At 36.7% G+C, this 27,021-nt stretch overlaps 1 protein-coding gene across 1 annotated transcript in view; it reads right to left on the bottom strand.

The window, feature by feature from the left end:
- The window catches only part of Emcn (endomucin), a 135,609-nt gene that overhangs the window by 11,831 nt on the left and 96,757 nt on the right, over window positions 1-27,021 (bottom strand). The window contains exons 6-11 of the mRNA XM_047566576.1: window positions 18,957-19,046; window positions 18,659-18,712; window positions 17,004-17,099; window positions 13,742-13,766; window positions 12,502-12,563; window positions 5,841-5,912 (exon numbers count right to left, since the gene is read on the bottom strand). Of these exons, the coding sequence (XP_047422532.1) occupies window positions 5,878-5,912; window positions 12,502-12,563; window positions 13,742-13,766; window positions 17,004-17,099; window positions 18,659-18,712; window positions 18,957-19,046 (362 nt within the window). The 3' untranslated portion in view covers window positions 5,841-5,877. The remainder of the gene's footprint in view (window positions 1-5,840; window positions 5,913-12,501; window positions 12,564-13,741; window positions 13,767-17,003; window positions 17,100-18,658; window positions 18,713-18,956; window positions 19,047-27,021) is intronic.

The following is a 27,021-nucleotide window of genomic DNA, read 5'->3' as shown; positions in this document are numbered from 1 at the left end:
AAGCCAATCTCAAAAAACTAAAGGACGAATGATCTCGCTGATAAGTGGATGATGACATATAATGGGGGGTGGGAGGGGTTAGCGTTAGGGTTAGGGTTAGGGATAAGGAGGGTGGTAAGAATGGAGGAAAGAAGGACTGTATAGAGGGAAAAGAGGGGTGGGAGAGGTGGGGGGGAAGGGAAAAAAATAATGAATCAAACATCATTGCCCTATGTAAATTTATGAATACACAAATGGTATGCCTTGACTCCATGTACAAATAGAGAAACAACATGTATACCATTTGTATACTATAAAAAATAAAAGAATGGGATCTTAAACAGAATGTTATACCCCATATATTTATGTCAAAATACACTCTACTGTCATGTAGGTCTAAAAAGAATAAATAAATGAGGTGTTCCCCCAAAGTTCACATGTGTTACAATGCAAGAAGGTCTAGAGATGAAGTAATTTCATTATGTGAGATTTAATCTAATAAGTGGATTAATCCACCAATAGGGATTAATTGGGTGGTAACTGAAGGTAGATAGCATGTGGTTAGAGGAAGTAAGTCACTAGGGGTATGCCTTTGGGGTTTATATTTTGTACCTGATGGGTGGAGCGTTTCTCTCTCTCCCTCTCTCTCTCTCTCTCTCTCTCTCTCTCTCTCTCTCTCTCTTTCTCTCTGTCTCCCTCTCTCTTCTTTCTTTTTCCCTCTGCTTCCTGGTTGTCAGGTCCTGAGGTGCTTCCCTTTGACACACCCTTCCACCATGATATTCTGCCTCACCTCAGGCTCTGAGCTATGAATTTAGTCAACCATGTACAGAATCTCTGAACCTCTGAAACCATGAGTCAAAATAAATTTTTCCTCCCTTAGTTGTTCTTGTGAGATATTTCGGTCACAGTGAGGTAAAGCTGACTGAAACAATGAATGACAAACACTTCAAGTTCAACAGGTCCAATTTGTTCTACCCTCAGACTTCTCCATCTCAATTAATGGCTTCTCCACCCCTCAGCTGGTTAGGCCAAACATCTGTCAGTCACCCATGACTCCTCCCTTTATCTCACAAGTTCCATCCAATCCATCAGGAAATCCTGTTCTTTCTACTTCAAAATCCATCCTGAATTCTACCACTTCTCAATGCCTCTACTACACCACCCAGGCCCAAGCTTCTATTGTCTTTCTCTTGGACTCTAGGATCTGGGCTTCCCTCTGGGACCCTAATGTATTTTTATCACAAAAGTCTGAGGGATCCTTTCATAAATGAGATGGTGTCACATCTCTACTCAAACTCTGCATGGCTCCTTGGCTCGGTCTGAGTAGACATTCAGTGGCTCTTGCATGATCTGCCACCTACCACTTTCCTGTCCAAGTGCCTCAGACATCTGCTCATTCCATTCCAGCCACATTAGTCTTTTTTGCAGTTCCTTGAATTCACCAGATAGCACCTGCTGCTCTCTTTGACCACAGTTTCCTTTCTCCAAAATATCTACCTGACTTTTTCCTCTCACTTACTTTAAGTTCTCAGTTATATGTCACCTTCCCAGTGAGACCCTCTGTGACCACACTGTGTAAAATCAGCCTCCTCATCAATGCTACTTCTGGTTTATGTTTCCCCATTGTTGTTACCTTATAATTTACTATTAAATTAACTTATTTTGTCTCTTGTCATCTGTGTCCCTCAACTCAATTATAGTTCCATATGAACAGAAGTCATTTTCCATTTACTTCACTGTTGAATCTTTAGTGCCTAAAACAGTACCAGGCACAGAGTAGACAGTATAGGTTAGTTAGATTATAAGTAAACTAAGGTCTAAGACTGTCTTCATACCCCTGTGTCCCCAACAACTAGCACAGTGACTATTACTTAGCAGGTAAGCATTAACATTTGTTGAATTGAAAACAGGATCAAGAAGTAATTAGCACTGGATTCTAGTGCAGGCTCCATATTCCTGACAGTATGAGAAACAGGCCACTCACTTGAACAAGTACCCTGAGAAGACATCAGAGGATTTCTATATACATTAGGAAGATTGAAAACCTACATAAAAAAAAAATTAAAAAAAATAAAGTGCAGAGTATATGAAATTATTTGTTTCAGAGTACAGTTTTTAAAAATTGGGGAGAGAAAAGCTGAAATAAATGCATAAGTTATTTACTTTTGTTCTCAATTCACATTTTTTTTATTACTACTAGTGAAGCAACTCTTCCATAGTTTAATATTACCATTTCTATTGCCCTGTCTATGAGTTGCTGTTCATGGTTTTTACTTATTTTTCTGTTATTTCCAACTTGTATAAATTTCTTTGTATATTTAAGACATTAATCTTCTGTTTGCCACATACATCTTTCCAAATTTGTTTTCTGTGTTCTTTTGTTTTGCTTTGTTTTGGTGCTAGGGAATGAAGTCAGCCATCTTAGGACTAAGACCTCTGAAACTGTGAGCTCCAAATGAATGTTTTCTCCTCTAAAATTGTTGTTGGCAAGTCCTTTGGTCACAGCAGCAAACAAGTTGACTAAAACAAATACCAAGGAGTTAGATAGCTGAGTCATATGGTGGTTCCATTCCTAGTCTTTTCAGTAATCTCTATAGTGCTTTCCAAAGTGGTGTACAAATTTGCAGTCTACCAATGTATGAGAGTACCTTTCCCCCCATATATTTGCCAGCATTTATTTTTGTGCATTTTCTTGATGATTGCCATTCTAACTGGAATAAGGTGAAATCCCAATGTAGTTTTAATATGCATTCCTCTGATTGCTAGGTATGTTGAAATATTTTCATATATTTGTTGGTTATTTTGTTTCTTCTTTTGAGAAATGTCTGTTTAGTTCTTTTGACCATTTACTGATTTGTGTGTGTGTGTGTGTGTGTGTGTGTGTGTGTGTTAAGTTTTTTGAGTTCTTTATATATTATGGATATTTATCCCCTACTGAAGTAGTAGCTGGAAAATTTTCTCCCATTCTGTAGGCTCTCTCTTCATGCTCTTATTTCCTTTGCTGTAAAGAAGCTTTTTAATTTGATGGCTTCCCACTTACTGATTCTTGTGTGTGTGTGTGTGTGTGTGTGTGTGTGTGTGTGTTTAAAATTTAGCTTTAGAAGTCTTGTTATGGAATTAGAGCCCGTACCAACAGGTTGGAGTACTGAGTCTATATTTTCTTTTAGCAGTTGCAAAGCTTCTGGTTTAATTCCTAGGTCTTTGATCAACTTTGGATTTATTTTTGTGCAGTGTGAAAGATAGGATCTAGTTTCATTCTTTTACACGTGGACGTATGGGTTCCCCAGCACCATTTGTTTAAAAGGTTATCTATTTTCTAACATGTTTTTGGCATCTTTATCAAGTACCAGATGACTATCTATGTGAGTTTGTCTCTTTATCTTCCATTCTATTCCATTGTTCTTCTTGTCTGTTTTGATGCAAACAATATATTTTATTACTATAGGTCTCTAGTATAATGTGAGATTATTGAGATGCCTCAGCATCACTCTTATTGCTTAGTATTGTTTTGACTATTCTGGGTCTTTTACTCTTTCAAATGAATTTTAGAGCACTTTTCTCTGGTTCTGTGAAGAATATCATTGATATTTTAATGGGGATTGCATTGAATCTGTATAGCACTTTTGGTGGTGTGATCATTTTGATAATATTAGTTCTTCCTATCCAAAAACATGGGATGTCATTCCATCTTCTAAGTTCATCTTTACTTCTTTATTTAGTGTTACATAGTTTTCATTGTAGAGGTCTTTCACCTACTTGTTTAGAATTATTCCCAAGTTTTTGTTTGAAGTTATTGTGAATGGGGTAGTTTTCATGATTTCTTTCTCAACAGATTCATTATTGGAGTATAGGAAAGCTATTGATACACATATGTTGATCTTATATTATGCTACTTTGCTAAATTTGTATCAGGTCTAGAAGTCTTCTGGTAGAGTTTTTTGGGTCTTCTAGATGTAGGGTCATGTTATCAGGAATCAGGGATAATCTGACTTTCTTTCCTATTGGTATCCCTTTAATTTTCCTTTTCTCGCCTGATTATTCTGGGCTAGAGTTTCAAAAACTATATTGAATAGGAATAGTGAGAGTGGATGTTCTTGTTTTGTCCCTGATTTTAAAGGAAATGCTTTCAGTTTTTAGGAATATTTTTTAAAGTACAAAAAAATGGAAATGAATGGGACTGGGACAATAATTCCTTTTGTTAAATTTTTTTGGGTCAACTCTGTACCTTGGCTTCTGTATACATTTTCCTTCTTTTTCTTTTCCAGCTTAACAGAGGACAGTTTGTTTGCCTTCAAGATAGACAATTAATTTCTACACTTTGAGTATTGATAATCAAGAAGGCATCCCTTCACTAGTCACAGGATTGTGAAGAAATCATAGCTGGTCTACAAGGACATTTCCCCTATATGAGTGAGGGCCAGCCCACAAGTTTCAATACCTGGCTTCTCAAAATTGGCACCTGGACATGTCCATTATAAAAGAATGAATAAAAACTCTCAGATTCCTCTCATTCTAATCTACATCTAATTGCTGGTTATAGAGGGACGAAATCCCAATAGTGATGTGTGCATTTGGATGGCAATCTCTATCTCTATATTCTGCTGTTCTCAGCCAACCATGGAAGGCACCTATTTTTTAACAGCAATTGCTAAGTGTCTGTAATAACATCATATTAGTAGGTGGATAGTCTAATAGGCAGTGGACACATCAATGATATTCTTCACTCCAACACTTTACCCAGAGTGACTAGCACTGTGGTCAGGCCAGATATGGGCATTTATGTATTGGTTCTTTTGATTTTTTTATTGTTTATTCCAAAGGATATATTCTTCTTTAGGTTCTATAAAGCATCAATCATTAATTGTGACAGCATGTAATCATTGCTTCTTTTAACAATTAAATTATCATCAGAAGAAAATCTCTTGACTTGCTTCTAGGAAAATTTAAGACAATCCCATATTGAGCAATTCCAGAGCAGACCTGAAATTGACCTGAGCTGTTTTACTAAAACAGGAAAATTATCTGCATTGCACTGGATCCCAGTCAAGGCATGCAGCATACTGAGTAACAATGTTGCATGTAACCACAGTTTTGAAAGAGTTCTGTTGTTCATTGATTAACAATTATTATAGTGAGATTGATCATTTGCATCTGGTTTAGTTGAAACATTTGGAGGCTTCTGTCATTCAGCTGGTTATAAAGCAAAAATATGCCCCATGTGTCTGCATGATCCGTTGGGTATAAGAATCCTCAACTCAGGCTGTTTTTGGTCACCTTGTTCAAAGTGTTTTGTGTGCAAATTCATAATTTGTGGATTGAGAGAGAAAGTGCAGGTTGGTACAGTCCCTAGAGAGGGAAGACAATTGGACTTCTACCCAGCTTCTGTGCATCCCTGATTCTGAGCCAGCCTATGACTGTGATGCACATCTTTAACACAGCTTCTATTCTGGATCCTTTTCCTGCAATAAACTGCAAATTTTCAAACATTGTCATTTGGGTCCTGTGAGTCATCATTAAGCTATAGAACCTTGTATAACTGCTACTCTTTTGGTCTATTTACTGACTAAGGTAGTTGCAGACTGCACTTATAAGGAAATATTATCAACAGGCAGGAACAATGAATTGTGCTTTTCCATAGATAGGCAGGTAAATTGGAAAAATCTTCTACAACTATCAAGACATTCATTTTTCTGGCAACTTTTCTTAGAGTTTGTTTTGAAACAAATAGACAATGATGATTTCACTGACATAAACCATTAACTTTTCAGGTTTTAAAAGTCTTTGAAAATAATCCAAGGCACAACAGGGTTACGATAACAGATATTAATGAGTAACACAGTGAATGGAATTAGGAAACTTACATATTTATTGCCCAGGCATAGGGGGATTTATCAGCTGTCAGTTCTTGGTTTTTCCTTGTGCAGAGTGCTCACCTAAAAACAGAAGATAGGTTTTGATCTATGTGCTCCAAGAGTGATAAAGATGAAAATAGAGTTTCTTGGCTTGTTCTCTTGTTTTGTTTTGTTTTTTCAAGGAAAGTTCGATTCTCCTGCAAGTTTACCATTAGAGCCACAATTTGCCTCTTGGAATTGCCTGGAAATTATTCACCAAGAGTTATGAGCTTTCTTTGACCATCATCCATTTTCACCCTAAAGGAGTAGTTATAACTAACTTGCTGGAAAGGGAAGTGTCAATTGGGAGATCATAACAACAGAGACACCCTGGGGGAATGTATCATTGATTTTTACTCATTGTATGAGCTGGTTTTGCCTGAGCAAACCCATGTCATACATCCAAAGTGCCATTTGATCAGGAAGAAATTCTAGGGTCCTTCTGTTTAAATAATTCACTGAAGAGTTTTGGGAAAATGAATTTATAGGCTAGCACTAACACATTGGTGACATATAGGAGAGTAGAGGCAACCTTACTCAAAATTGCAGTGATATTCTACCATCTACCAGTGATAAATATATTAACCCAGGATGATGGGAAACCCCAAACATGTTTTTTATATACCACTGAATTTGTGACTAATGTATTTCACATTGTCCATATCCTTCAGGCAGAATCAAGTAATAATGTCAGCTACACTCTATAGAAGGAATATAGGTGAATATCTCCAAAGTTTATGATAAATTTCTTCATTTTGCTCCAGTTTTTATCTGATAGTGGTTAAGAAAATGTCTTCTGGAGATTTCGTGGATACTGGTTACATGCGTGGTCATGGCAGTAATAAATAGTGCCAGAGACTTATGAGGAGAACAAATTGGGCGTTGTGCTCTGAGAGAGGCTAGTGCAGTGTGACTACCCTCACAGCCCCCCTTCACAACCTTTTGCTAACTATTATTATTTTGTAAAAGGTACAGCACCTACTAGAAACCATGGCTATGAAGTACAAGCATGAAATGTAAACAAAATGAGCTTTCATGTAACCTCCACTATCTGCCAGAAGTCACGTGAATCAATTCACATGAAAATTATTACAGTTCTTAATATCTCCCTTCAAGTTCTAATCAGGAGTAGACAATGTGAAAAAGCTTCAATAACAGTATGATTTCAATAGCAGTTACAATACCAATGCATTGGTACAGCAGGTGAAACACACACAAACCTGGAGAACAATAGCTGAAAAGAAAAATAACCAAATGCCAACAGTGGTTGTATCAAGGATCACTTAAGATTCTTTTGTATTCGCTTTGTTTCTATTTTCAATTATGTATAATGTGGTTAAATATTAAGTGGTAGTTTAAAACACAAAAAAATATCGTATGTCAGTAGAACATGTTAATTTGCAAAATTAGGAAGAAAAGACCTTGAAAACTGGGACAGTTGAGGAAGTTTTGAATTCTGGAGCTTGAGTCAGTGAAGAGTTAAGAAGATGGAAGATGAATCTTCATATGGCTTTATACATCTGTGAATGCTTTACCCATTTTCAACTTTTTTGTTCATTTCTTGTTATAATAGACATTTTTAAAAATAAATAAGCAAAAAAGTTAAAAAGTGTGTTCAATGGGTAATTACCATAATATGCTAATTGGCATTGGTGTGATGGTGAGACATTGATAGTGTGTGGTTACCATGATGACCAGGATGGGAGGGGAGAATCCCAAAGGGGAGCAAGGGACTGTCTACTCATTCCTGCAAAAGGGCTAGGAGTCAATGAAGAAAGAGGGTGAGTGAAGTTTGGAGAACATGCATTACTAAGTAGTTCAAAAACTGAACTAGAGAGAGTGAGCACATCATGGGGGACCTTGTCAATGTGCTAAGGGCTTTAACTTATTCTCAGGTAATAAGAACTTGTCAGAGCTTTCTAAGCAGAAGAATATTATAATGCATTCCAATCTGCATTTCCTTGCTCCACTTGGTTCAAAATAAAGTAATGTTTTGAAACTAAGTTTGTAACAGTGGTCTATTTTATGCTTTGGATATAACCCTTGCTGCTAGGCCCTCATGACTTATTTTTTAAAAGGAACATGTTTCTTTCTCTTTCTTTCTCTCTTTTCTTCTCTAATATCTCCCCTTCCCTAATCTCTGGGGAAAGAGGATTACTTTTATTCCCCATCCTAGGCAGAATTATCTGTCCTTGAGCCACACCCACTGAGACAGTGACAAAGGGCAAGTGGTCAGTTTAGATGATAGATGATAACATTGGTAAGATGGGGGCTAATTCAAAGAAAAGGAAATAAAATGCTAACACCTCCTGAGCACTTCCCCCTCCTCTCTAATGGTTACCAAGGTTACCTACACCTCCAGGGACTTACTCCTCCCAGTGCAAGAAGTTGCTAATGAGTACCCCCTGGGCTGTTCTTTTCCTGCCTTTTGGTCATGTAGGCAAGATAAGAGGAGGAGGGGCATGAGAAGAAAGGAAACCTAAAATCTATAAAGGGGCAAGAGACAACTGTACGATATGGAAAATGACAAGCCCCAAACTAGTGTGGCCCAGGAAGAGGGAGTGAAGAAGTCAACACATTGATAACATTGATCCTTTCCCAGTACATTCTTTCCCAGTAACAGGACAATCCCTAGGAAGAGAGCAAACATCATCCAATGACAAGACACTCCCTGGGAAGGAGATATCCAGCAAGCCTAGAATGGCAGTCTCTGGGAGGAAACCAAAGCATTGATCCTTCTCAAATACATCCTTTCCCAGTGACAGTACAATGGGACCCTGAAGGGAAAGAGATAAGCACTAGATGCTGACCCTAGACGCCCCCATTCTTCCCCAAGTGAAAACATTGCCCAGTAAAAACAAATTTTGAATTCCCACAAGCCTGTTTCCTGAGTGCCCAAGCTGACATGCTGTGTCAATAATTAAGTCACCTCTTAGTGTAACATATATAAACACAGATTTCTCCTTTGACCAGTGTCTCATTTTCTATCAGGAAAGTGGGTCCACCAGATGCATCTCTTCACTGCTGAATAAAGGCGGTGCTGATCTGTGAAGTTTGCACCCATTTTGGTTATCTTGTGCTAACACTCCCTCCCACAGATACCAGCTCTGGGTTCCTTTCTCTTCTCCAGAGAAGTTCCTTTCTTTTCTATCCCTTAAATAAAACTTGCTTTCTACCCTTGCCTCAGTGTTTCATGGGTGTCTAATCTTTAACATCGGGGAAACAAGGACCCTGTCCTGATTTTCAAGACCACAGGAACAAAAAGTAATTCAGATTTGGGGATGGCCCCAGAAGATCTAAGAAATGACTATCTCCCCAAGTGAATTATAATTCAGGACAGAGAACACATGGAATGTAGCCTTTGCATCACCTCTTAAAAAACCTCCTGTTCCCCGCAATGGGGAGAATCCAAAGTTTCTGGGACAGGAGTCCCCTGTGCTTTTCCTTTACTAGCAAAGCAACAAAACTTCTTTGTCCTTTTTCCCAAAACCGTGACCTCATTATTGGATTGGCATAGGGGACAAGGACCTAGTTTTTAATAACAAATTCAATGATTGTGTTTTCTTTCTTTTGTGTAGTTATGTATTCTCTGATTAGTTCAAGCAGTTTTCTTGATAATTCTTAAAGCCTCACATATTAAAAGTGAAATAATGTATATTAACTCTCTGAGATGTGGCATGAGAATCATGTTTAAAATGCATCATGTCACACATTTATTTTGAAGTCAACCATGGTGATGTTTAACTTGGCAACATTTCTCACTAAAGCCAAGTGGAATCATATGTGTTCCCATAATGGATCCCTTGATCTGCCACATTTAGTGCCCAGATTTTTCTGAAAGCATGTTCTTATTATTCTTGTAGGTTATTCTGACTTTCATAGTAAAGAAAACTCTGAATTTCAACATGTATGGGCTACATTTTCAGTAGAAAATGCTGCTCGAAAGAGAATATATTTAAAGGAAGCAGAAAGTATGACTTCTAGTTAGACTAGAAGTCTAACTGTTGTTCATGGAAGCTTCTAGAAACCCAGAAAATTTAGCATCCACTGGCATTTTCCCTGAGAGTGGGTTGCAGCAGAGATTGGTTTCCTTGGAAATATTGTTTATTGGCCTCTAAAATGACACAGTTCATGTTGAGGTAAAGTCCAGAGTTTCTATATTGAATAAATGAGGGTTCCAAAGAATTATTATGGCCACTGAAGTTCACATTTCAAACAGCTACCCACCTATGCACATTAACACTTTATTTCTTAGACCTTGAAACAAATATTATAAATTATAATAATTGTAATCTACAAAGCTGCTCCCCCTGACCTTTCCAGTACAGCCATTTTCCCTGCCTCCCAACTACTGTCAGTCTGTGAACATCCTAGCTAGTTATTGGTTCATCAGTCAGCTTGCAAGTATCCTTCTCTGTTATTGGTCCCCTGTTAGCCCTGCAGAATTCAACCGCTTTACTGTAGCTACCCTGCCATCTTTTCTCATCCTTCTGTCTCCGCTCTTCACTTTCTCTATCCTCCTGGCTTTCACACTCTTTCTTGCATGCGCCCTTTCTCGTTCCCTTTCTTTTCCTCTCATTTTCTCTCTTACCCTGCAGGGAGACACTCTGTTTGCTTAATAAACTCCCTTATGTGATTTCCCGTGTCCGGTGTGGTTTCCATGGGATCCCTTACAATAATCATCAAATCTGATTGATTCAGATTAGATATTTATTCATCAAATTATTTTCTGTATTTTAAAAAGATGTTTATGTAGGTGATAGTAGAAAAATTGGGCTAACCTCATGAACTTAAACCAAATCATTTCAGAATTTTTGTCCCAGTTCTATTTTAGAAAAAAATGTCATTATTGGCCTGAGATACTTAAGTAAAAATTATTTTAATAAGTAACTACTGTTAAGTGTGGTGAGCATAATTTTATCAAGAAAACATGTGAAAAGGTTTTGAAAAACAGTGTAAAGAGATTTACCTGGGAATGTTTAAAGATCTTTAAGTCTTGTTAGTGATAAGTTGTAATAAAAATTATGATAGTCCAAGGACCTTTTAGAGATCATTGTGTTCTAAGTCATCAATTCTGGGCGATTGAAATCTGCTCTGAATCACTAATTTCAGTTTTGACCTCTTACCAACTATTTCCTATGGTAATTAATTGGATTGATCTTTGAGAGTTTATTTTGTTGAAGGCAGTATGATTCCTAAATTGTACTTGTTTAAAAGAACTAAAGAATACATCTTATTATTTCCATGTTGATACTTTCTCCTTAGAACTGTAACCTGACTACATATTTAGGAAGAAAAGGAAGTTCAGAGGGTCAAGGGTCAACTTAACTATCTCACCAGGACCTGTTCCATGAAACGCTGCATGCTCTATGAAAGTGGGAGCTAACTTATGTAGCATTGTCTCTGGGCCTTAAAGAAAGGTGAGAGTGACTTCCAACTATTCTGTTGGATAAATTTTACTCCTTTGCACCATTAGATGGGACTACTCCTGAGAGAGAGAATAGGAAAGAGATAAAGGAAATGTGAGTATCAAAGAGTAGAATAGATACAGCAATGAAAAAGGTCTCTCTTAAAAGAAAATGGTTCTCTTGAGGGGTTGGGCATATCTGTGGAAGCTCTGGGGCTTTGGCTCTTTAAGTCCTCTGTTTGCCTGGTGTCCTTTGTTCTGGTTTGAATGCCCTGCGTGAAATTGGAACTACATTCAGACTTTGCTATCTTGCTCTTGATTTGGGGCAATACTGTTAGCTTTTTGTTTTACCAAATTATTTTTAACTACAAAAAATATTTACAATGCAGTTTACCATTCTGTAACTCTCACTTTATATAACATGTATTCTGTAACTATTTGTTAGAGATAAAATTTGAAGGACTAAATATGGTAAATGTATTAATATAACTTGATATTTAAGTTAGAGCTACATGGATTATTTTGTAAGACTTATAAAATTGCTTTTACTTTATATGTTTTGTGCTTTCAGTTTTTTAATATCTGGTCTACTCAAAACAAAAAGAAATTTGTGCTTTTTTATTTTTAAGAGTTAACTAGCACCTCAGTTTTTAATTGTTCTCGGTAAAAATTTAACACATGAATCTTATCTATATTTTGAAAGACTGCTATATTTCAAATCAAATATATGTAACTAAGAAATTACAAAAGGAAGCTGATTTTTATCAATGAGAAATTGTGCTTTGTCTTTATTTGGAAGCTCAATTAAAATTATATGTAATGATATGGAACATGATTTACATTTTAATTGATTAATTTATGTTTTTTCCAATTGACTACAGGCAGCCATTACCAAAAATAAAACAACAGTTATAATAACAAAACTACTAGTAAACTTAATATTCCTTTTATCATTCCTGTAGAACAGGAAGTATGTCCAGTCACCACCCATTCAATAGATGGCCATTTATAAAAAGCAAGCTCTAATGTCCAGATAGTCTCAACAATCTTATGAAAATGATATTTCTAGGGCATTTCTTTCCTTCCTACAAGAAATTTATATTTATTGAGAGTTATTAATTGACTATTTCTAAAGAAGTTATGTTCTTTGTTTCACATGAACAAAATTCAAGGTTATAGTTAGATTTCAAAATAACCATTTTTTTCATCTGACTGGGAACTTACCAGACTCATTAGAAATTGTCTTCACAGTGAGCAGCTTCACACTTTCTTTATCAGACTGAGGTCTATTTGAATAGAAAACACTAAGTTAGTACCACAGTCATGAGCATTGTATATCTACGCAAGGTAGTAAATGTGATGCATACAAGAGGAAGAAAAGACACACACATTGATACCTCCTTATGCAGTTCTACAGCAAAACTGTTTTTTCACATACAAATACTCATGCACTCTTTTTAGTACTGTCCAGTTCTGGGCTCAAGCTGGTAAATCCCCATCACTCTGTTACAGTGGTGCTTATCAACTCAATTACACATCAATATGGATGACAAGGAGCACTCTCACATTGCACATGTTTCCAGTTCTGAATATGAGAAGGAAGACACAGAATGCAGAAATGTTTCCAAACCTTTTGGACTGATGCTGAGTTTTGGGGATGTTCTTTGCATGAGGTCCTGAGATACTGCAGTGTAGCCTGACCTGCCTATTTCAACCAAGAGTTCCCACTTATTACTCCCCAGATTCCAAGAAGTTTCAAACCTTAGTTCCTTCTCCAGACAGCTGAAGAAGCTCCACTTTTAATTCAGATGGGTAAGGGACCAAGGGATATTATTTGCAGTGTACACACCCGATGAAACGTAAAACCGCTTACATAAATGCAGGCTACAGATGCAGGTCAACAAAGAAAACCACAGAATTTGTTTTCAACATGATAACAATTCATAGTGTCTCTTTGTAGCACCTGGGTTGTGAACAGTTGCCTGGATTGCTGACAATGGCTTTGTTGGTTTTAATGAAGCCAAAGTAGAATAATCATCTACTGCTGAGGGGAAGTCACTCAAAGATGGCTCAAGGTGTAATCACAATTTGTCCCTAACTGGGATAAAGAGACAGAGAACTTCCCTGGGAAAACTATTTTAAAACTCTATGTATGTTTTCTATGCTTCTTTCCCTCATGGTAATATTCATTCTTCTATTTTTTTGTCTTTTTTTATTTCTCATTTTTCCACTTTATCCACACTTAAGAGCAATCTTCTTTTTTAGTTTTTGGATTTTCTCTGTTCAATAGAGTTCTGACAAATAGTTAAATCCTGTACTTGATATATGGTGCTTTCTCTTTTTTTGTTTTTTAAAGAAAATAACACAAAAAATGTAAGTAGAGGATCAGGCATTTTCCTTAAGCAAATGGTGGGATCAGAGCTTCTAAGGAAAAAAAAATATATAGTAATGTGGCCTTACTTACTGATCATTCCCATTTTCCGGTGTGCCTAGGAGAGGAGACAGGTGTTATCAGAGTTGCGAGTTTGGCTACCAGAAGCCTCAAACCCCTAGCTTTTTGCTCAAACTCTCTTTCTGAAGCCAGTTTTTAATTTCTTTTGTTGCTTGAGTATGGTTTATACTCATTCTGACACTCCTGGGGTTGACCTAATTAGACTCACTACAGTAAACTTAGTTCTGGACTAATTTTGATATTATAGTTTCATATTACTTTGAGAAATACTGTCCATTTTTGTACATCCCACTCTAGACAATTCTGTTCATTGTGCTATATTTGAGAAACTTCTCCTCAATTACCTTTTTATACCAGAGAATTGAATTTTCTACTTTCCTTTATATACTGCTCATTCCTGGGACACAAATCACTATATTCATGGTGCAATACAATATAGGTATTGTTTCTAATTGCATCTTAGCACCACTCATTTAATCTTTCTAAAGTGCCCTGCAAAATGTCATCAGGATTACTAACAGCAATGGATTTCTTGCACACTCTGCCAAGCTGCTTCACTAGTGCCTGGGAGGAAACACCTTGGGTTCAGAGCGAGAATTCAGAATGAGCCCTTCTGCATAAGGACACCCCTTTCTGGAGTAGGTGTTGGTGGTCAACACTTGCATTGGGCTATTTAATATGACTATTTAAATCCTCTTTGTCATGCTCCTGATTGTATTTCTTTCTACTTACCTCCTGTCTCTTGGACTTCCTTTTAGATCTAATTCAGTTCTTATCATTGGTATATGCTTTTTAATATAACGATATCCATTTTGACCATTGTGTCTTTACAAAGACTTTAACTTCCTTTAACATTTTGTCTACAATACCTAATCATAATTCTTAATCCCTGCCATCTAATCCCTGGCACTGTATGCTCCTCACCAGTGCCATCTAACCTGCTCTTCTTTCCATCAGAAAGGCTCTAACAGCATTTTTAAACCCCTGTGTCATAGACAATATCACCTGTGATCTCATAGCCCATTTCAAAATGAGTTGATGATTTTCGTATGCCTATTCTAATATTTTTTCTTGGAGAACTGTAATGATGGGTTCACTGGCAGAGAGATGCACGTCAACTGTTTCTGTATATCCACCTGCTTACTTGGGTTAAAGCTTAGCCACTGTCAACATTATCCAGATAAGTTTAATTTCAAGCTGAAATCTCTGGTTCATGTTGTCTTCCAGAGAGTGGAGTAGTTTACTTTTCTGAACTTAATGAAGTCTCACCCACATACTTGAAAAGCGATTAACTGCGGGTGTTTAATGGTGCTAACTTAATGATAACAATGCTGTAAATTCTGTTTGGAAAACAAAGTTAACAGTAACCAAACAGACTTGGCTAATTTTATAATTGCTGAACTTTGTTTCAGAGATATCATATGTCTTCAGAATATCTCTTCATAATGGTGAGAATTTTATATATCTACAGAGTTCTCTTTAATAGAAAACTTCCACTTTTCAAATACATATTTTGAAATTGTCCTATTCAAACAATTTTTTAATATAGGATATTTTTACAAAAGGAGTTAGCATACTAATTTTTACCTATCTCATATGAGTTACACCCACAACATTCAAATTCAGGCAGATTTATTATAAAAATGGGTATTGGTGGTTAAAAAACTTAGAAAAATTAAGTTGATTTATAAAAATGCTATCTCCTCTCTGAAAACTGTAAGAAAACATATTTCAAGCATTATTAAGTTTATTCACTCACTCCCAAATGACAAGACATTGATTTGTTTTCTTATTTTTCACCAAGAATTGAAATGAACACTGCAGTCTTGAATCTTGGTCTCCTAACTTTCCTGTGCTGTCATGGTCATGCACCAACAGCCTGTGAGACACACACTTGGTGGCTGGCCTCTACGGCATTCATTAGTGTCCTGGGGGCCACACTGTCCACGAAGTGAGCAAAGAATAGTGCAGCTTATATACTTTATAAAAACTAGTGCTTTTTTACATTTTAATAGTTCCTGGGACTTGGATAGAATTTTGTTCGTGAAACATTTTGAATCAAGGTGGGGAAAGGCAAGATTGTATTTTACTGGGCATTTAAAAATTTAACTCGAAAGCATGTAATAAGGGTCTGTATATACTATAGTGCAATGAGGACAATGTGGTTTGTGACTTAGAGGGATTGTCTGACTCGCAGGAGAGGAGGAATGTAAGAAAGTAACTATGCCATTGTATGATGATTGATATCATCAACACTGTAGAACTAAAATTAAAGGGACAATTCATTCTATGGTGGTATGCTATAAAATATAAGTAACTTTACATTTGAACTGGACACTATAGGACAAATTGGAGCTAAATCATAAAAGATAAGAGGTAGGTGGACATTCCAGTACAAGGGATAGTGTGGATGTGGCATGGATGCATAACACTGCACATCATCAGAGTAAGAGTCTGGAATGGGAAGATTGATGGAGTTAGGGTGATGTAGGGGACAGCTGAGCCTTGGGAGTCAGTGGGAAGTTAGCAGATGTTGAAAAAAAGGAAAAAAAAAAAAGAGAGAGAGAGAGAACCAAAGTCCTTGGAACAGAAAAACAATGGAATAAAAATGGAAAGAAATATAAATTCAGTAAGAATTTAGTTGATAACAATTTCTGAATATTGGTTAATTGTGACAAATATACTTTATGGACATAATAACAGGGGAAGTTAGATGTATGATATATGGGGACTCCTCATCTTTGCAAGTTATCTGTAAGTTAAATCTATTCTAAAATAGAAAAATTATTTAAATAAGAAATAAAACACAATTGAGGTAGATACCTTCACTGGAAGGAGAGGCTAAGTCTCTAATAATGCATAAATCACAAAACACTGTTCTTAAGCTTTTGGGCTCCTAAAGTTAGCAAGACCTCCCTTTATTATCTATTATGTTCAAATGGAAAAAATAAAAACTTCGCTATAGACCAGATATGCTATTTTATGCCCCCCTTTACCACCACATTCCCTTGACTCTCCACAAAATGAGGCTACTTCATTATCCAGAATTTCTCTATATTTAATATATACCAATAGTGGTTAATCTCCATTCCTTCAAGTCACTGGCATTCAATGGTTTTTTCTGCCTCTTTCCCTCTATCTTTGTGATCAAACAATACTTTAATCTATATGACTTCTCTCTCCTTGAATCTAAGTTCAAGTTTAGACTAAGCAATTATAAATTCATTATCCTTTAAGGTAAACAAACAAACAAAAAAAAAAGCACTGTACCTACCTGGGTCTGTCTTCCAGCACATTCGATACAAACCCACCACAACAAATACTGAAAGTGTTATAACAATCAAAGCAATAACCACCGGCAAAATAATACCTGAAAAGTGTTAGAGACATTGTGAATTAGAGTAGCTTCTGAATTTCACATAGATAAGTTGCTAACTGAGCAAAAGCACGCATGATTTCTCCTTTAAACTTCATTCTGTTAAAAATACTATATTTCAGATAAAGAGGATTTATCTGCTTCCTGAGTTTTGCTCCAGTTGTCATTACTGACACATCCACTTGATGTCAGTCTTGTAGCCCTTCTGAAACAAACTTATAAACCTAAGAGAGATGATCCCCTGTCTTCCTGGTGATTGAGGGAATAAAGAGAAGGAAGATTGGAGAGGCAGAAGATGTCCTATAGATTATAGTTAAAATCGCATTCACTCATTGTATTCCTAAGTACTTTGTAACAAAGTTACTTGGGGAAAAAAATCTATTTCACTTGGGACTGCTCTAGTCTTACTAAAAAAACCCACATGTACCCTTTCTATAATATTGTCCTGAAACAAGCAAAGGCATAAAATAACACAAGTAGATGTCACATTGGGTGTGATTCTTAAAAACTGCAAGACATAATTCAAGAGAGGTGTCTGTGTGTGTTTGTTTGGGGGCGTGATGTTGCTAAGGTGACTTAGGGTGTGTTTTTCCTGCTGTGTTTTTAAGAGTAGTTTTGATTTTACAGAGTTATCTGCCTCCTTTTCTGACAGCCATTTCCCACCTTTAGAGAATAGGGTTGAAATGAAATACGCTGTCATAGGAACACAAGAGAGATGGGAGCTAAACTCCTTTTTAGTTAGGTCTTCCCATCTATTTATGCATGGGATCCTCATATATTTATCAAGGGGTGAGAATAGTTCTCCTATTGTAGGGTGGTTTACACTTCCACTGTCAGGATTAAATATTTGTTTTAAGTACATTCTTTTGCTTTCCCATTAGACTTTAAGAGAGGTCATTATTGCTTCCCCAAAGAAAGAGACTGTGAATCAGCAGCTCTGTAATTTCTATGCTAACTTACTTAATGAAGTGGCTTTACTCAAACCTAAGATAACTTTTATGATTCCAGCTTCTTGTATATTCATCTTATGCTTAATTGCTGAGGAAATTATTAAGTATTCTGTATTCAGTCCTAGCATACATTTATATGTTCTATAACATACATATGTTTTAACTAAAATGGAATGTGTCTTAAAGGTCTTTTTTAACATAAAGTTCTGTTAAGGTGAAAAATCCACTTTGGGGTAATTTTATTTATTTATTTAAAATATTTAATTGGAAAATGAATATGGAATATATCCAAGGCACACAACATGATGATCTGGCCACAACTGCTTTGTATGGGGATCTCTTCCTATTGAATTTTGGCTTATCTGAAACAAGTTCCATAAAGTCATCTTTGCTCCTTGATGGTAACTTCTTAGCACAAAGTAAGAAAAAAATTGCCAAGGTCTACTAACTAAGATCATATCTGTGGTAAATTCTCAAAGCAGGCAGCTGAAGTTCAATAAAGTTGAGAAAAAAATGTCATCATCAAATCCCTTCCCCTGTATTGCTCACATTCGAACATTCTGCATATCTACTGCCCTGAATAGAGATGTGTGTGTTACTCACTGGAATAAGAGGGACTGGTTGATGAAGAGTTTGCATATTTTTCATCCTCAGTGCCTATTATTTTAATAAAAAAGAAAAAAGACAATTCACCTTTGGTTAATGTGTGCCAATCTTCATAATCCTCCCTCCACCCACATTTAAGGAAAACAGCTACGGTTTATTAGGTGTCATGCTGCAAGTGAAAATAAATTCTCTCATTTTGCAAGAGCTCTGCTTGGAGAATCAAGATTGGTAGGATTTCATCGCTGAGGAAGGGTCAATCAGGCCAATATTCTACTCATACACATAGAAATCATACCTTGTGGAGAGATGTAGCTCGAAGATGTTATTGATGTTGAGGATAGTATAGTGGTTTTAGAAGGTGATGCATCTGGTTTTTGAGTGCTAACTGTAGAAAAATTACAAATCCAGAGTTAGAATATAATATTAAGTCTTCATATTGCATTTCTTTGAAGATTCAAACTGCATTTCTGAAGTTCTGAAAAAGCTTATTGCTGAATAATAGCATACATACATTGTAATACTAAACCATAAATTTATATATTCCTCCTGGAAATATGATTAAACTTAAATTCATATAATCTTGATATCACATCTTTAAGAACTGGCCAAGAAAACTTTAGTAAGTTTCTCACTATAAACTAGAGATTGTCTAGCTTACTCTATGAGATTCTCGTGAGACGGAAATCTATGCAAGAAGACTAAATTTCATAAATCATCATTTTTGAAGATAGTGATTTTTCTCCAATACATATACTTAAAATAGACACAAATGCACAGGACTTCAGGCTTTATAGTATTTCTAAAAAGCTAAAGAATATTGTGCAATTGAGGCTTTGGTTTGAACAATGGGGTAAAATCAAAGAAGACTCCTCTGTTTTCATTCCTAAAGCTCAGCAAATGCACCATGTGATTCTTCTAGGAAAAACCATTGCAGGGTTGTATTCCCTCTACTATTTATTCTCTCTCTCTTTTTTTTTGTCCCCATGGAAAATGTTATTAAGATTTTATCATTATTCTTCATTTGCTTAACATTTGCCACCTTCAATCAGAAGGACTAACCATAAATTATTCAAAAGTTTTATTTAAAATCTATGTATCAAAACATTTGAAGGAAATATAAATAATTAAATGCTTTATGAGCTCATAGCATTCATTTTTGTGTATTATAAATAAAATGTAATTTGCATTTAGAAAATGTTTTGAAAGTCACTTGCCGCTTGTGGAATGAAGACCTTCTTATTATCACACCTGTTTGCCTTGCCTTCCACTCAGATGCAAGTTCCTGGATTGCAAAGGCCACAACTCTGCCACACTCTCTATGGAGCTTTGGCAGTCGCAGGCACGCAGTAGCATGTGGCCAAGGGCTAAGAGGCATCTCTTATGATTATGGTACCTTTGGAATATTGAAGTCATTGTATAATTGCATCAAAGAAATTGGTATTTCTAGGATTGCCTTCCTTAGTACTTTCCTTCTTTGCCACCCACAGCCCAGCACGCACTGCATGCTCATGCGTTTTTGACATCTGTGGGGGAAGAATAATGTTTAGAGCCTGTACCGTTCTTGCCATGTAAGAGATCTGTGGGAGGAAGCTAGATATATGCCCATAAGAACAAAGAAAAATGTCAGGCTAGTGCACTAAGCAGGCAGAAAAAGGAACGTCAAATGAAAGAGTGGGAACTATCTGAAACCTCGGTACTTTAAGCTGCTTTTTCCAGTGTCAAGTGCTTTAGTGAGCAGCACTCTTTCAGTTGTGTTGGTAGAGGACAAGACGGCTGATTAAATAACCAATGGTCTCCATCCTCCAGGGATTTCCCAAGGGTTAATTTCTAAGACTCCATATCCTACTCTATTTCCTTCTCTTAAGCAGGCTAAGTGGCAGCCTCACTTTAGTGTAATCTGTCTGTTTCAGATGAAGCCCAAGCTTTTCCACCTAGAGCATGCTGGTTGTCTAAGCTATGGTAATTGCTAATGACTGCAAATAAGCAGAAAAGCTAGACTTCCTATTGGAAGGATTTAGTGACTCCTGAAATGGAAACTTTCAGAAATTTTTTTTTTTTCATTTAGCTCAACCCTCAGTTGAGAAATCATTTCTGAAAGATCAGTAGAGTAGAGGGAAATGTACAGAGGCAGGGAGGAGGCGAGGAAAAGGGGAAATATGGCGGACTGAATGAGAGCTAATTATATTCCAAATTTTTAAAATTATGTGAAAATGAATCCTAATATTATGTATAACTATAAAGGACCAATAAAAAATTTTAAGAGGACCTCATTTCTGGGGCTGGGGTTGTGGCTCAGTGGTAGAGTGCTCAACTGGCACATGTGAGGCACTGGGTTCGATTCTCAACACCACATAACAATAAATAAATAAATAAAATAAATGTACTGTGTTCATCTATAACTAAAAAAAAAAAAGGCATAATTTCTGAATCTAATACACATAGGCCTACATGTACACACATGCATGCCATTTATCTCTATTATCTTTAATTCTTTATTTTGGTTTTTAAAATATTGATTGTAATTTCCATTAGTGATCCACAATTTGAGAAACCCTATCTTCAGCATGATTATATTGTTGACATTGTGGTTCTTGGGTAAATTCACAAATTCTGAGCCTAAACTCGTTCTTTCTGTGACTCTGATAGAAGGATTCATGCCATGTTCTGATGATCTCCATGTGTTTTGTTCAAACATTACTAACCAAATAGCACTGTCAGAAAAGTACAGGAGCAGCATAGGGGAGCAGTAAAGAGCAGGATTCTGAAAACATACTATACAGGTTTAAATCTGACTGCAGAACTAACTTCCTAGGGAAACCTGGGCAAGTTGCTTGACCTCTTTGAACCTGATTTTCCACAGACAATAATGGGGATTCTAATAGTTTCACATCATGTTTTTGCTGCAAAGATTAAATGAATTGAAATATATTTAAACTGCCTAGAAGAGTAATTGATGCTAATATATACAAGTTATATTATGTGATAGTATATATATATTATTATATATTATATATTATTATGTGATAGTATAATATATTATTATTATGCCCCTAGAAAGTTGAATCATTCAACCAAGTCAGTTTGTCTAATTTTCTCAAAATTCTAAGTTTAAAAATATGTGAACTAGATTCTTCAGAAGTTTCTGTTTTCAGCTCTTTCTTTGCTCCACTTAGGAATTGGAGGAACTCTTAAATGACATAGGTTTGCAATTATTGAATTGGTGATTGTGGTGATTATTGAATTATGGATATAGTGTGTTTTACTTTAAATCTAGATTGCAAAGTTCAGGTCAGACTCGGAGCAAGCTGCCTGAGGTGGAGTACTTAAAGTCAAATATGTTGAACTATCACGTATCCAAATTTACCCCATCTGTGTTTCACATATATTTGACCCTTGCTCTACACCAATTTTCTGATAAGTCATTGGGAGTATTAAGAACAGGAAAGTTTACTGATGTCCTGGGGACACCTGTGGTTACCTTGAGAATGTGCCTCACAAAACTCCAACTACACATGTAAGTGACCAAGTGTCCACTTGCTTTCTGGAATCCTTCCCTGGGTTTGTCCTGGGGCCATGTCTCCCATGGCTGCTCCCAGTCAGTGAGTGGACCTGGTAAGGACACTCTTGCAGGCCTGTTCCTGGAAGACTGGACTTGGGTTGGAGGATTCCCTGCTGGCCTTCCTGAACCTTCCTTAGAGCATGGCAACCTCAAATGCTCCCCCACAGTCCTCCTTCTTTCCCTCCCACCATGTCAGACTTTCTCCCCTGACTGACAGCTCTCCAGCCTCTCTTGGTGCCCTTGCCATTTTCTTTCACAGACATTTTCTCCAATAAAATTCTTGTATATTTAACTTCATCTTGAACTCTGCTTCTCTGATGATTCAAACTAAAGCAGGCTCCATTTGCATCTGTTTAAAAGATCGCTGTCTAATGGGGGCAGAAATGGAGCCTCAGGAATTTTCAACTGGAATCAGAAGACTTGGACATTGCTTTTAAAAACCTTTTATGTTTTCCTTCTTTGAGGAACCTAACTTTTCCTGTGGGGAAGCAGCCTTCCTCCTTTTTACGTCATCATAAGAGATGCCCCTTCTTATTCTGACCTCAGGTTGCTATATGACTAAATTCCTCCCCTAAGAATTTGAGTATAGAGATTCTGAATTATTCCCAAGGTAAAACTCTGAAAGAACTATCTGTGGGAATCCTTGAAATTAGCTGGCTCTATACTTCTTTTGTAAGCTTTCCAGTAGCCTTTTAATTAAAAAAATTTTTATTTAACTTATGCTAGCCAGAGTCAAATTTCTGTTGTTTACAGTCAGGTAGCCTTGAATATTTTATTCTTTCTCTTTCTTTTGGTTAATGAGACACGGTAGTTTGGGGCTCGAGTCCTTCATTGTAAGGATTTGCAGTCATTCTGGTCAAGAATATCACCATACATTCAGAGAATATTTGAACCCTAAAACTGTAGATCACTTTATTCAAATATATATTTTAACTTACATATGTAGCTGCACATGTACATACATATATATACATGAATTATGTGTATATTATGTATATTTCTTAACACCTATAGGTTTTGTTTTTTTCTTATTAAAATGAAGACAAAAGAGGTACATGCCTCATAAAACCATTATGAAAATAAAAAGGTAATGTATGTAAAATGCTTAATCAAGCTCTCAAGTTCAGCCACTATCTATTTTATGAATATTTGTTGAGAAACTTCTGTACACTAGATCTTGTCCTAGATGCTAGAGGCTGATTTGTTAGTGAACACACATTTTTATCTGAGGGTATCTTATCAAGCTGAAGACTCACTCTCACTTGCTTGTGGTGTGTGATCTTGGACACAGAATGGCACAGCATTTTCATTTTAAATGCCAGTCTCAATGCATCAGCAGGGACTGTGTGGCAAGCAGTGTGCAGAAATATTGTGAAACCACACCTGAGAACAATGTGACATTGCAGAGGCTGTCCTCACGAGGAGTTGAGTGGCAGCGTCTGGACACACATTTGCCAACCCTGACTTGTCTGAACTCTTAATTTTGCATGTGATGAAACTGAGGCTTGGAGAGGTTTAAAAAGCTTTTAATGATCTTGCAGCAACAGTGATTAAGCCATAACTAACACCTGGCTCTTCTGACTGCTGGTCCAATGCTTTCTACACTGTGCACATTCCCTCTCTGGGATATAAAAGCACACAGAGCTCATTCCTTCCAATTCTTTGTTAAAGTCATTGGTCACTTGCACAGTATGAATTAAAATGTGTACAGTATTCCCCCTTACTCACTTCAATGCCCCCAAGCCTGCATGGCTGATTTTTAAGGCATAGCCTCCATTTTCTGTTCTGACCTGGGCTGAAGTCTCACCACTGGATTTGTAGCTGGGACTGTACTATAATGTTGGTGGCATTCCCTCTAAGAAAGACTCTATGGTAGTCCTTGAGTCAGGTTTCCCAGAACACTTGATTTTAATTGTTTCATCAGTGTATTCCCAGTACATATACAAGTGGTTTTTAGAGAACATAATTGCTGCTGGGTGAGCAGCACCCAGTGACTTGGGAGGCCAAGGCAAGAGGATTACAAGTTGAAAGCCAACCTCAGCAACTTAGTGAGGCCCTAAGCAACTTAGCAAGACCATGTCTCAAAAATTAAAAATAGAAAAAGGGGCTGGGCATGTAGTTCAGTGGTTAAGCACCCTGAGTTCAATCCCTGGTAACAACACGACATCAAAAAAAAAAAAAAAAAAAAAAAGGAAAAAGAGAAAACACAATTGTGATTCCTAGAACAATTTCATGTTAACACAACATTAACATATAAACCCAACCCACATAATATGGTTGAGTTATTCAATCTGATAATTAGAATTTGAAAAGTAGAGGGAGGCATATGAGATAGGCAGACATCACTGGAAGATAATGGTGTAAGGCAATAGAGAACAAAATATTCTAGCATAAGAAAGAAAATAAATCTGTGTGTTTTATTTTTATTTCTCTTGTGTTGCCCTACTTCCTTTGGGAGTAGAGGCATTTTGTGTGTATGTGCCGGAAGGATTCAATTCCATTGGATTGAGCAATTATTAATTGTTTAACATTATTTATAAATAATTAGAACTGCTCTGTTAGCAACTTGATGGATTCACATCCCATTTTCAAACAGAACTTTTTACCACTTGTCACAATAAACCATGCCTTCCTCTCTAAAACATGTTCTTCATGTGGTTTCTGAGAGCACGCCCCACTGTTCTTTCTATGGCTTACACTTCTTGGTCTTATTGGTTGCTTCCTCCTTTTCTCTCTAAATTATAATCTTGAAGTGCACCCAGGTCTTAGTTCTTGTCCTTGTCCATAATTCTACTCCCTTATTTGATGATTTCATTCAATGCCAAGGGATAAATACAACACCAACGCCAATGATCATCCTGTTGATGCTTCACACCCAAATTTCTTTCCTAAACTCCAGGCTTATAAAACCAGAGAACAAATCCTTAACAAATAATAGACATTTTATTTTCAGTATCCACACTTGACCTTCATTACCTTCAGCTTTCCCATTCTACTGGAAACCATCGGTACATTCCTATTGTTCAGGCCAAAGACCTATTTAGACTCACCTCTTTCTAGACTCTCCCACCCACAATCACCAGGAATATCCATTGACTCCATCCCCAAAATATAATCAGAATTTGGAGATTTCATGCCACACACCCTGCAGTCATCCTGGTCTATGTTACCATAGTCTCTCACTTCAGAAATCTGCCTGATGACCCCCTGCCTTGACTCTGCCCACTTACTGGGTACTGTCCCTTAGCCATGCCAGGCCTCTTCTCCTCCAGTTCCAGCTCTGCCTGGAGGTGCTTCTCCTGCACGTTGGGTGCCTGGCTTCCTTCTCATGTTGACTTTAACCCCTTACAGGCTGTTTTGCATTGACCACTTTCTCAGTCCTGTAGACTGGTCCCTGCAGACCTGGGGTCCCTCCCTCCCACATTGCTTTTACACTTGCATTTTCTTTTTCTCTAAGTACTTGCCACCTATGATCTAACTCTGTAATTTAGTCATTGTTTTTAGTGAATATAGTTTGTCTTCCCTACAAGAGCCTAAGAATCTCAAGGTCAAGAATCTTTATTATGCTCATTGATGTTTTCCAAATGCTAGAGCTAGGTCCATAAGTAGGGTCTGTTGGAGTTTGCTGAATGGATAAACAAAGTTTTTGATAGCAGAAGTGACTACTGCTAGAGACCATGAATTCATGAAATTATCTTTTCTATCTTAATATTAGATCTAGTGCATATTTAAAATTATCATTTTATTGATTTTATATTTCTTTAATATTAACACAGACAAAATAGAGAGCTACTCTGGACCCGACACTAGCTATTGAGGGAAATACAGGAGAGTACAAAAGGCAGTTCTTGCATGTAGGAAGCTTGCATTTCAGTAGGGGAAGTGAGAATCACACCCCCAAATTGATCAATGTGAGACAGGGATAAAGATCAAGCATAGAATAAGCCAAGGATCAAAACAAGATTCTGTTATTGTTTATTAAATCTCACATATAAACCCCTCTTAACAAAAAGGATTTAAGAAGCTGAAGCAATGATAAATGTCCTCCAGGAATAAAACAGAAATAGGAAATCAGAACATATTCAAGTGGAAGATACAAGCAGGCTCCTTCTCAGGATGAGTCCCCAGTATTTATACAGTTGCTGGTGTCTACTCTGGGCTTTCATCACCACAAGAAAAATAAATGGTCTGTTATAAAAGTAACGGGAACGTAAGTGGTATAAGCAATGAACGCCAGGAGAGCAGTTGGGAGAATTCTGTCTGGGGAGGAGAATATGCTGACATGACCCCTGAATTCTCTTTGAGTTGTAAGATTTTAGATTCTTGTGAGGGTTCCTTATTTTGTCATAGACAGTATGTATGTTCACCCATAACTGGTACTTTGTGTCCACTTAACAGGAAAATTATCAAACAGGAGTTTTTCTGCCTTCAATAGGTGAATGGTAATTTTTACTCTCATTAGACTTTACCTTTGTGAACTAGTTACACTCTATGGCAATGTAAAAAAAAAAAAAAAAAAAAAAGAAAACCTGTTCTATCTCAAATTTCCTTCACTTTGCTTTGGGCCATGAATGGGATGAACCTGAGGAAATACTATCCATTTACAAAGTAATCACTGTGAATAGAGATTTATCTACTTTAGATGACTCTAGAAAAGTATGTTGAGGAAAGAGGATATGTCTTTCTTTTTCAACTTGAATAGTTATTAATTCCAAGAAAATTATATATAATGCATAATGAATGAGCCATTATGCTAATTACTTGCATATGTCCTAATTTATTTTATGCTTAAGCAAACCTT

The sequence above is a fragment of the Sciurus carolinensis genome, chromosome 10, assembly GCF_902686445.1.
Source record: "Sciurus carolinensis chromosome 10, mSciCar1.2, whole genome shotgun sequence".
Lineage (NCBI taxonomy): Eukaryota > Metazoa > Chordata > Mammalia > Rodentia > Sciuridae > Sciurus > Sciurus carolinensis.
This window is presented reverse-complemented; position numbering and strand designations above follow the sequence as displayed.